The 12,437-nt window shown below is 40.7% G+C and overlaps 1 protein-coding gene across 2 annotated transcripts in view; it reads left to right on the forward strand.

The window, feature by feature from the left end:
- The first annotated feature begins 1,149 nt into the window (after positions 1–1,149).
- The window catches only part of LOC102939366 (AGBL carboxypeptidase 4), a 1,380,179-nt gene continuing 1,368,891 nt past the window's right edge, over positions 1,150–12,437 (forward strand). Inside the window, exon 1 of one of the 2 annotated variants that reach the window (XM_007062150.3) lies at positions 1,150–1,541. In XM_007062150.3, coding sequence (XP_007062212.1) covers positions 1,511–1,541 — 31 coding nt within the window. In that variant the 5' untranslated portion in view covers positions 1,150–1,510. The remainder of the gene's footprint in view (positions 1,542–12,437) is intronic. The other variant, XM_043552774.1, reaches the window with a different exon arrangement.

Genomic DNA, 12,437 nt, shown 5'->3' on the forward strand with positions numbered 1-12,437 from the left:
TTGCAGCATTTTAAGGCTCGCTTCCTAAATCTAAGGAGGCAGGGACAGCCACACTCTCACAAGTTCTACCTCCTGTGCTTGCAATTGTTAACTGCCATATGGTCAGTCTCACCTGTAAGGTCTTGAGGGGTGTGTGTGTGTGGGGGGGAATCCACAAATAAGCCTCCCTTCTCAGGCTTGCTTGCTTGAGACACACATTGTCAGTCTGCACTTGCTGTACCTTATGGGGAACACAGACATAACTAGCACCTCCTCAGTGAGGGCTTCATCATTGTAATGGTCACAGATTAAGTTTCACCTGCTGGGGTTGAGAGCGCACATGCACACACAAGCCCTCCTGCCCTGAAAGGACATCACTGTGATTACCAGATGATCAATCTTACCTGCTGGGTTTGGGGCACATTTGGGGCACACACATGAAACAAGCACCTCCCCTCTGCTCCGAAAGTGCCTCATTATGGAATGCTACATGAGTCTGGCTCTCTTAGGTCAGGGTAGAGATCTGGAAGGTGAGGGGGCGCACACACAATAAGCCCCTCTTTCCTTAGGGCTGCACCACTGTAATTGCTACACAGTCAAAATCACATGGTGAGTGGCAGGGGGGAACACACACACACACACACACACACATATATATATATAATCAGCCCCTCCTCCCCTGAGGCTGTCTCCCTGTAATTGCCACACAGACTCACCTGCTGGTGTGTGTGGGGGGGAAACACACCTACTAAATCCTGCCTTCCCTGGGGCTGTATAATTGTAATTATGTGTTGGGAGAAGGAAGGGTGGGGGGCGGACACATATCATGAGCCCTGGCCTCTTTCCCCAATCGGCTGTATCACTGTAATTAACTTATGCTCAGACAGGGACATAGGGAAGGTGGGAGGGAGCACCCGCACACAAACATGATCCCTCCTGCCCTCGAGCTGCATCACCGTAATTGCTGCATGGCCAGTTTTTCACCTGCTGCATCGGGCTACAGGTGGGTGCCTGGGCAAACACCCATCAGATGCTCCCCCCGCCCTGGGGCTGCAGCATTGTAATTGTCAGACTCACCTGCTGGGGGCGCGTGGGAGGCAAATGCAAACACACTAAATAACCCCCCCCCCCCGGCTCTTCTAGGGCTGCATCACTGTAATTGTCAGACCCACCTGTGCGGGGGGGCGCGCACACACACACACGTGCAATGAGCGCCCGCGAGGCTGCATCTCTGTGACCGCTGCCTAGTGAGACCCAGCGGCTGAGCCTGGCCGGGGGCTGCCGACACCGGCCCAGCGCCCCTGCCGTTAGCAGCCGGCCCCTCACCCGCGGGCCCAGCGAGGGGGGGCCGAGCGTGCGCGCGAGCACCCGCCGTTGCCTCCTGCTCAGACTCAGCCGCCGGGTCGTTGCTGACCCCGTGGCAAGGGAGGGGGGAGGAGTGAGGGACTCCCCTGGCTGTGACGTGTGTTGCTATGGTGACGCCCGAGCAGCGTCTCACTCAGTGTGGAGCGGCTGGGGGACGACAACAAACATGGCGGAGCGGAGCAAGACGGCGGAGCCGGGTCAGTGCCAGCCGCAGTCTCAGGGGGGAAGGAGAGAGGCAGAGACTCCTTACATGGGGTTAAGGGAGCGGGGCCCTTGCATGGGGGAAAGAGGGGAGACGTCTCTTCAGGTAGGGGTTAGGGGAGGGTGCCCATCTCTCGGGGTGCGGGAAGGACCCCTCTTGACTTCGGGGTGGGGGGCCCTTTGCCCAGGGAATGGGGGAGAGGCCCCGTTCAGAGGGGGAAGCACCTTTGCACAGGCAATGCAGGGGGTGGGCCCCTTCACACAGGGGGTTCTGGGGAAAGGCCTCTTCACCCAGGGCATACAGGGGGGAGGCCACTTCATACAGGGGTTTTGGGGAAAGGCCCCTTCACACAGGAAATGCAAGGGAAGACCCCTTAACGGGGGAGACACCCCTTTACATGGGCAATGGGGGGGAGACCCCTTCTCTCAAGAGGGGGGACTAAAAGTCCCCTTCACATAGGTGATGAGGGTAGATGGAGCATCTTCCTTTCACGGGTAACAAGGTGGTAGTGAGGAGAGTCCCCTTCCCGCAGAATCGATGTGCATATGTATGGGAGGAGGTTTCTCCTTTATGGAGGCGGTGGTGGGGAGAACCTCACTCAGAAAGCAAATGAGATGAGAGAGAGTATCCCCTTCAACCAGGGGACAAGGTGGTGGTGGAATAGTGTGCTTCCTACAGGAGGTAGGGGGAGCATCCCCTTCACACAGGGGACAATGATCTAGTTGATCCAACATTTGTTGGTTTCTTAATAAATTATATTTTTAATGGGGACATGGGACTGGGATTTAAAACCATATCACATGCTGGAGACTTGGGGTTGTTCAGCAGTTGTCCCCTTTCCCAATGCCATTAAGACCAAAGTGCCTTGAGTTTGCTGAGTTACAGTATACTGAACACTTTATACTGATGTAACACCAGTTACTTGGTGTGAAGGTCTTTTGGACAAGATCCTAAATAACTGGATTCTGTTCACTCTGCATGGATGCTAATGATTCCACCATTATGCTTATTGAATGAACAGAGATCTGTGGATGAAACTGAGGTCCTGTCTTTCCTCATGGACATTAAAGGTCCCATGCAGCTTTTGTTTCTAGGTGTAGGGGTCTTTCAAGTGTTATGAGATAGGACTGCTGCCCTTTCCACTGTGTGTGAAAATAAAAGCCTCCGAGACACTTTATGGAGAGTAAGGGCATTAACCTTGTTGAGGATAAAACCAGGGTACTATCACTCTTTGCAAAACATCCTATGGCACTTCTCATAAATTTCCCTGATGCCTTTGGCCAAAATTTCCCTTATCCCACAGCACTGTGTTGCATATTGTGCATCTGCTACCCATTTCCACCTTAGAAGTGGCTGCATTTTTAGCAGAGCTGAATATAGGTAGGGAAGTGATTTTGGTCCCTTTGTTATGAAAAGTGGAATATGTGTAAAATGTTGATTTGCTCTGAAAGCCAGTGTTATGTAGTGCCTCATTTATACTTTACTTTGCCCTTGCAGCATATTGCTTTTCTTCCTCGCATCTGAAAGCACAAATTGAGCCTCACACCCTTTTTGTGAAGTAACTATTGTTATCCTCATTTTACAGATTTGGAAACTGAGGCAAAGGGCTCTTAAGCCCCTTTTCCAAGGATCACAGGAACATACAAATTGCCATTCATGACAATCATGACATTGGGCCAGCTAATTCATTATGCTGTCTTTTACAGTAGCTAGTATCCGATGCTTCAGAGAAAAGTGACAAAAGCACCATAGGTTTCAGAGTAACAGCCGTGTTAGTCTGTATTCGCAAAAAGAAAAGGAGTACTTGTGGCACCTTAGAGACTAACCAATTTATCTGAGCATACGCTTTCGTGAGCTACAGCTCACATGCATCCGATGAAGTGAGCTGTAGCTCAAGAAAGCTTATGCTCAAATAAATTGGTTAGTCTCTAAGATGCCACAAGTACTCCTTTTCCAAAAGCACCATAGTGGACAGTTATGGTACAACCTTTCTTAAAGGCAAATTTCTTCCTAAGTCCTATCATTTAGTGGTTGGCTTATGCCCTAAAGCATGAGAGTTTATACCTATTTTAAAAATATATCCTAACTAATATAAATGTGAATCTTCTCATTTGGCTAGATAAATATCTAGTCCTTTTTTGGATCCTACTAAACTCTTGGCCTCAATGATATCTTGTGTCAAGAAGTTCTACAGATTAGTCACACAGAAAAAAGTATTTCCTTTTATTAGTTTTAAATTTTTGCCTTTTAATTTCATTAGGTATCCTCTTGTTCTTTTATTATGAGATGATAAGTCAGTTTATTTTTTTATACCATTCTTATTTTTTATATCTGTATCATGTTCCCTCCTATTAATCTCTCTAAGTGAAATTGTCTCAATAGTTTCATTCACTGTTGACACAGAAATATTTTCATGTCTCTAATCATTTTTGTTGCAGATTTCTGAACCCCTTTTATACTTCTTCCTTTTTCTGAGATAATGTGACCATAACTGAACATAGTATTTCAGAAGAGAGTGTCCCATCCCATCAATTTATATTATGATGTTATATTCAATATTATTTCTTATCCCATTTTTTACATATCCTAAGACTTTGTTTGCTTTCTTAACCACAGTTGCACGTTGAGCAGAGGTTTTCACTTAGGTGTGCACAGTGACACTCAGCTCTTTTTCCTGAGTAGTTAAAGTTAATTTACAACATGGTAAACACTCATTCTTGCAACATATTACCTTACATTTGTTGACATTGAATTTAATCTGCTATCACCCTGCCCAGTCTCCCAGCTTTGTTAGGGCCTCTTGAAGTCCTTCAGTCTTCTCTAATCTTAACTAACTGAAATAATTTCATGTCATCTGCAGATTTTGCCACATCACTGTCTACCTCTTTTTTTAGATCGTTAGCAAAGTAAAAAGCACCACCAAAGTTCTATTACAGGACCTTGAGGAATCCCAGTGCTAAACTTTACCATGTTGAAAATTGACCATTTATTCCTCTTCTTAGTTTTCTCTCTCTTAGCTTTTTTCTAAATCTTGACAAAACTAACACAGAAATGCTTAGTTTCCTTAACAGCCTCTTCTGGAGGACTTTATCAATGTTTTTTTGAAAGTCCAAATAAGTTATATCAACCAGCAGAATCTGGAATAGAATCTTGTATACTAATGAAGTGAACTGCTCAAATAAATTTGTTAGTCTCTAAGGTGCCACAAATACCTTTTCTTTTTGCGAATACAGACTAACACGTCTGCTACTCTGAAAACTAAAAATACTGCATCTCCTGTTTAGACATTTTTCAGTAAGTTAAACATTGATAACAAGGGGTACAATTTTCAGTATTGCCAATGTCCAATTTTCAATAGTAATTTACTCTACCTAGGCCAGATTTTCAAAGCTATTTAGGCACCCAAAGAGCCTCTTGGGATTTTAAAAAGCACCTAAGCATTTTAGGCACCTAACTGCTTTGATTTCAACAGGAGTTAGGTTCCTAACCTGCTCGGTCACTTAAGATAAAATTTTCAAAAGTGCCTAAGTCCAAATACGTCAGGTTTTGAAAATGTCCTTCATTTCTTTCCTTCGCCTTTAAAATTATTAAGGTGTTTCATTCAATTCCTTCTAGTAATGTATTGGTGGGGAGAGCTAGGGATTTCACCCCTGTCCTGTTTCATAGCTTTGAATATTCAATATTTTCCACTCCTAGAGAATGCTCTTTCCTTTTCATCTACTTTGTATTACCTTTTTTACGTATAGACCTTCATGTGGCTTTCCACTGATAGCAGTTCTCAGAATTTCACAAATAAGTCATTGCTATTTCCTCCTTACACAATTGTGATTTTTTTCTAGGTGATTTTTAAGGAAAAGTCAAAGTTTAAATTACTCCGACATCTTACAGGGTTCTAAATTAACTGTCCCTACTTAAGAAAGACAGCACAATAGAGACCTCTGATCAATGTGCAGCTACAGTCAAAGAAAACTAACAAAGTGTAGGTTGCCTAACGAATGGGAGGGTGAATAAGACACAGAATACTACGATGCATTTATATATATCAGTGTTCAGCTTCATCTGGAATAGTGTGTACAGTCTGGTCATCCCATCTCAAAAATGGATATTGGAGAACTAACAGGGATTCAGAGAAGAGGGACAAGAATGAACAAGGCAAAGGCAAAGCTCTCATATGAAGAGAGAGTGAAAAGACTGTGATTGTTTATTTTAGCAAGGAGACAAATTAAGAATTGATAAAAGTATATAAAATAATTAAGGGTGTAAACAAGGTAGCTGGAGAACTTCTGTTCTCCCTGTCTCATAATACAAATGGATGTTCAATAAAATTAAATGTGGGAAATTCAAAATAGATAAAAAGAAATACTTTTTCACACAAGTAATTAAACTGTGGAACTCATTGCCACATAAAGTTGTGGAGGCCAAGAACTTAACATGATTCAAAAGAGGACTGGATATTTATATGAATATCAAGAATATCCAGAGTTATAATTAATTATAACAAAAAACTTAACAGATATTAAACATCATTGGTCAAGTTTTAAACCAATCTTTACCTGTTAAAGATCAGATTGAGACCTAATGTGAGGGGCAGATTATCACACATCTGCCTACTGTGGTTTATTCATCTTCCTTTGAAGCCTCTGGTATTGGCCTCTGTCAAAGATAAAATTGTGGACTAGGTGGACATCTGGTCTGATTCTGTGTAGCAATTCCTATGTTCTTATGTTTGATTAAAGTGTGTCTGTAGTCTGAAAAGTGATTGTAAAAATGGCATCTCAATGGATCTGTTTCTTGTGTATTTTCAGACTAATGTACTGATTTTAGCAGCAAAATTTAGATTTTATTGCTTTGAACTTTTGTGAATCCTGCAGACCAAAACAGAGCTCTGGGAGAGGAAGGTAGATTCTATTCTTTGTTGTATTTCATCAACAGAATTGTGACTAAATTTCATTCAGTTAGACCTGTGCAATCCCAGCTGAAGGCTGTAAAGTTCCATGGTGTTATCAAAAACATAATTTGAAGACAGTGGGGTTGAAAAGGTGACATTGTAGTCATAATTTGGCCTGCAGCATCTTTATTATAGTATTGGTGATAATCCATGAGAAGGAAGAAATTCAGTTCTACTCTCATAACCTAAATGGAATTGCAGGCCTGATAAAAGATGCATTGTTGGTTTATTTTCTAATGTGCAAATTGAGCACATTTGTTGTGGAAATTATTGAGAGACAACAAATACTGAACTACATTATGACCTTTTTTCTAGTCTACTTTCATAGCGGAGCCACACTTAAAGGACGTGGGAAGTATGTTATTACCTGCAGTTTTCCTACAAAACAGAAGAAAACTATTTTATTACAACAAAACAGAAGAAAACTATTTTTTTAACATCACATGCAACTGTTTACATTTGTAAGCTTATTTGCAACATCACATATGTGACCCTCTGACTTTCCTATATTTATTGCCTAAAACATAAAATTGACTTGAAATTCTCCCTTTCTTTGCTCTCATATCAATACCCCTGATTGTTTCTCCCAGTTGTAAATTAGCAGCTGAAGGAGTGGGGGAAAAAGTGGTGATACTTTTCCACTGATGTGGCAAATCCTTCTCTTCATCCCTTTCTCCCCCCATCTTTTTCCTCTGTTTCGTTCCCTTTTTCATCTTTCTTTCTCTTTCATTTCTGTTCTCTATTAACATTACTTTCTCTTTCAGCTGTTTTCTCTTTAATTTCCCTTTTATATGTGTCTCCCCCATTCCTTTTTCTGTTAGTGCTTATCCCTTTTTTGGCCACACCCTTTGTAGAGAGCTTTGCAGAAGTGTTTGACATGGGTTATTCACTTTCCTTTTGCATCAAGCTGCTATAGTTTCTCTAGGACTAATTTCTGCTTGCAGCTGGCTGAGCTTCATGTACTGAGTCCTAGTCAGTTTCCCTCTGCAAGTTCTTAGTGCCAATTTTTATAAAATATTCACAAATATTGCATGCTTCCATATTTGGGTGCCAGCCATGAGACCTACAAGTCTCAAGCAGGGGACCCAAATTTAGAGGCAGTTTAGTTAATCTTCACATATGGAGTCTACTGCAAAATGAAAGTGATTAGGACTAGTTAGTTTCCTTTCAGAGCTACTCAGTTTGACTTCCTGCTTTTCTGCTAAGCTCACTTTGATGTCTGATACCTTTTTAAAGGACACTGAATATAAGAAGATGCCCAACTTGGTTGAACGTTCTTTCACACTGAGGTTCAAGTTATCTCTCCAATTCTGTAGCAAAGAGACAACCTTACTAAAATATCTAGGAAATATTTAGGGATAGGTGGGTCAGACCACTAAATCCCTTTAATTAAACCACATACAGATGGGGTTTTGAACCACTAACCTATCTTCTATTGGCATGTGACATGCAGAAATACTTGAATGATCATCCTACTTTTCTGGTAAACAAAATAAAAATTCAGTGAATGAATTTGTAGAAATGGAATTAAAGCTGCACTAGTTACTCCATTCTTCCCAGGTTGTCCTCTTTCTTTCAGAAAGCTGTATTTTCCTCAGAAGGCTTATGGCTTTTTCCAAAGGCCTGGGAGAGAGTAACTAGCTTGATCAAAATATGCACGTTATCCTCCTAATCTTTTAAGAGTCTTTTGTCTGGAACAGTTGTATCTGAATCAGTATTGCTACTTCTAATATGTATTTGTTCCATATTTGTTAGTCATTTGGGGGTTATTAATATTGTGGCCTGCTGATGTTACATTTGGGCCACTGTCCTTTTAATCATAGTAAAAGGAAGGAAGTCAGGTCCTCCCATGGCTGGAGAGAAAAAAAATTACAGCTGAACCTTTTGGTCCAGCTTCCAACAATAAACATGTTCTCCATTGAATGTGTGTATTTTCTTGACCACTTTATTGCAGTTTCAATTGTGTATATATAATATTCTTTATTTCCTGTCTATACTGGTGTGTTGCACTACACTATGTCTCCTGTCTCCCTCTGCTTCTGTCCTCCTTCCCTCCAGCTCTTGTCCCTCTTTCTGTCCTTCATCACCTCTCAGAGCTCCTGCCCTTCCCCTGTTTGCACCCCCCTCCTTAATCCTGGTATTTGCTAACTTTGGAGTACTTGACTTTGCAACCTTAACATTCTTTTACCACAGTTTTTTTTTTTTAAATATAATTTTATTATTTATATCACAGTAGAGTCTAGAGACCTCCATCAGAATTCAAGCTTGTGCTTGTTGCTGTACAAACACATAAAAAAATACATATTCCGCTCTTACAGTTGAGGGCACTGATCCTGCAAACATTTATGAAAATGCCTAACTTTAAGCATGACAAGGTGGCTAATATTTTATTAGACCAATTTCTATTGGTGAGAGAGACAAGCTTTTGAGCTTACACAGAGCTCTTCTTCAGATCTGGGAAACGTACTCAGTGTCACAGCTAAATACAAAGTGGAACAGATTGTTTAGCATAAGTAGTTAACACATATTTCAAGAGACTATTCAAGGTGAAGTGACCCATGAACACCCCTCCAGTCATAGGGCCATCATGAACAGGTTACCCATATATCCCACAAGAATTTGCTTCAGTACAGAAATAAAACCCCCTCTGACCACATACCCTTATTTGTTATCTACCACCCGACAGTAGAACCCAGATGGGATATCATTAAACAATTACAGCCCGTGCTTGATGGGGACTACGACCTGAAGGAAATATTTCCTGAACCCCTCTTTATGATGCAATCCCACCAGCCAAGTCAATGCTTGTTTCTTGGGCCCAGAACTGGCGCGCCACCATCTGCAGCTGCTCCGTAAATGCTGCCAACAACTTTGAATTGTTTCTTTCTATTGCCCACAGCAGTCCCACTTCCAAGGAATCGTCATGTTCTCTGCAGCTCCTCTGGCAGCTCTGCATATATGGCAGGATCAGGCGCTGATGCTTGCAACGCTCATCACAGTAGTGCACAGCTGTGCAGGATTCATGCTTCTGATACAGATGGTAGACACCAAAGAGGAACATGTAGGTTTGTGGGAATTTTTTAAAATAGGCACGAAACATTATGGGATGCAGATGAAATTATGGGATGGAGAACATTGCATTATGGGACATTGAAATTGTATTCCTAGTCATCCCTGCACAACTTGTTTGGCCCCATGAGGCACTGCGAAACCTTTCCAAAACACCCTGTGCTAGATGATGGCGAGTTGCACAGTGGGAGAGCTACCCACAGTGCACTGCTTTCTCTATTGATGCAAGCGCCGCCGACACAAAGAGAGTAGTATGGACATGCAAAAGCAATTTAATTACTGTGCTGGCTGTATGCTAATGTAAATTAGGTTGTCATGCAGGGAACTGGACTAGAAGACCTCTTGAGTTCCCTTCCAATTCTACACTTCTGTAATTCTGTGACATAATTCTGTAGTGTAGTTCTGGCCCCAGATCTGAAGAAGAGCTCTGTGTAAGCTTGAAAGCTTGTCTCTGTCACCAACAGAAGTTGGTCCAATAAAAGATATTATCTCACCTACCTTGTCTCTAATATCCTGGGACCAACATGGCTATAACAACACGGCTTATAACTTGAAGTATGTGAGTAGTCCCATTAAGTTCAATGGGAATACTCACATGAATAAAGTTACTCATATGCATATGTATTTGCATGATTGGACCCTATTCGAAAACAAGTGATATCTAAATGTGAAAGGAGAGAGATACCATCAAATACATTTTTATATATACAAACTATGTGTATTTTAATTTTTTCATTAATTTTTAACAAAATATTATTCTAAATCAAATATGTATCAGCTGTCCCTATCTGCTCCTTCACCCTGGCATCATAAATTGGCTAATTTCTTTTAGATATTGTGGCAGATTTTGAGAAGGGATTTGAAGGAGGAGGTCTTACTTATTAAATGTGGTCTAATGTTTATTATAAATTAAATAGTTTAACTATTATTAAATAGTCCATATATTTTTATTTGCAATAACCAATAACATAAAATTACCATCTTATGAAATTAAATTTTAAATCTATATTTGAGATTCCTAACGTTACCATTTTTACTTGTAGTCAGTAATAGTGGTTTACAGTCACTTGAACTGTAGATCTCTCAGTACTTTTCCTCTGTGCACCTCTTCATTGATGTTAGTTTGATTTGTTTTCTGTATACTAATAACATTTCACTTGTGTCTCAGACCCCTGTAAATACTATAACTTCAACTTGGCCACTTGCTTAGTTAAGATATTGCTGAATCTGTTTCCTGTTAGTAAGAAGTATTTTCTATACTTCAACCTGTTATTGCAGTGTTAATGCAAATACTAAAGCACATTGATAAGATTTTATTTTCTTGGAACATAGAAAAATCTCAAAGAGTTGTTTGTTGTTTAGCTCTTCTGTTCTGCAATCCTTTGAGATATTTGTGGGTAAAAATGAAAAAAAAAAGCAGTCTTATGATATGGAGCAATATGCACTTGATTTAAATAATAAAGAGTGATGTCAACTATATACATGTAAACTGGTCAAGTATCAAAGAGGGACAATGCATAGAGAAGCAATTTCTTTACACCTTCTAATTATTGCTTTGTGGAACAGGCAATTGTAGAGAACAGAAGTAGAGAAGCTATTCTCAGCTTAGTCTTAAGTAACTCACAGGAATGCTTCAAGAAGTAGCTAAAATTGAACCAGTAATTAATAGTGTAATTAATTTCAACCTCCTTGCTAAACTTCAGAAATGATATTTTTTAAATGAAGAAACTAGTCAAAAAGACTCCAAACTTAAAAGTGAGAAAATTAACATTTTCAGACACAGCATGAAGTTTAGTTAAGCACACAGTAATTGAATCTTGGAAGGCATGCATGCCCCTAAACAAAAATGAAGTAGGAAGGCAAGGAAAATATAAATATAAAAACCCACAGTATGGTTAAATGGTAAGGTTCAAGAAACAAAATAGAAAATCGAAATCCTGACCATGTGGCTCTAGAAAGGGGCAGGTAACATCCAAGATGGGATTTTGAAGAGCAAGTAGCCACTGACATTCAGAGAATCATTTGAGTACATCAGAAACAGGAAAGCAACAAGAGAATGAGTGGGTCCACCAGACTACCTGGGATATAAGATGGCTAAGAACATTAAAGACACTATGCATGATTTCTTTGCATCAGTCGTCACCACAAGGGACGCTGGGAAAATACCTAATGCAGACCTACCCTTTTCAGGTAATAAAGTGGAGGAATTGCCACTCCAGGCTGTTAGGGAAACTACATAGTCCTAGCCAGTGGGGAAAAATTGGGTGAGTTGCTGGTGGAGATTGTCAGTGCTGCTATTAGGTAAGACATAGGATGCCAGTGGCTTTTAAGAAAGCTGCTATGCATGCAGCTGTTGCTTAAGAAACCAACACTTGACACTGTTAGTTTGACTAACTATTATGCAATATCTAATCTTCCATTTGTATATCACATAGAGAAGAGTATGGCAAAAAATCATGCACAGTACTTAAAAGTTTCAGATTTCCTTGATTATTGTCAAGTTGGGTACTGTCTTGTGTGTGGTATAGAACCAACACTGGTTACTCTGGCAAATGATCTATCTATTTAGTTGGTTACATGACTCATTAGAGAGAGCACCTCATAGTCACTAATGGACTTTAATCTCACAATACCATGTGAGGTAGGTAGTTATTACCCTCATTTTCCAGATGAGGAATTGAGGCACAGAGTAGATTTAAGTAATTTGCCCAAGACACATAGGAAGCCTGTGACTGAGCCAGAAATCAAACCAAAGTCTCTTGATTCCCATTCCACCAGACTATTCATCCTATCTACTGATTTCCTCTTGGAAACAGATAATGGATAAAAATCAGGTGTCCATGCTGATACTCTGTGATCTATTAGCTGCTTTTA

The sequence above is a fragment of the Chelonia mydas genome, chromosome 8, assembly GCF_015237465.2.
Source record: "Chelonia mydas isolate rCheMyd1 chromosome 8, rCheMyd1.pri.v2, whole genome shotgun sequence".
NCBI lineage: Eukaryota > Metazoa > Chordata > Testudines > Cheloniidae > Chelonia > Chelonia mydas.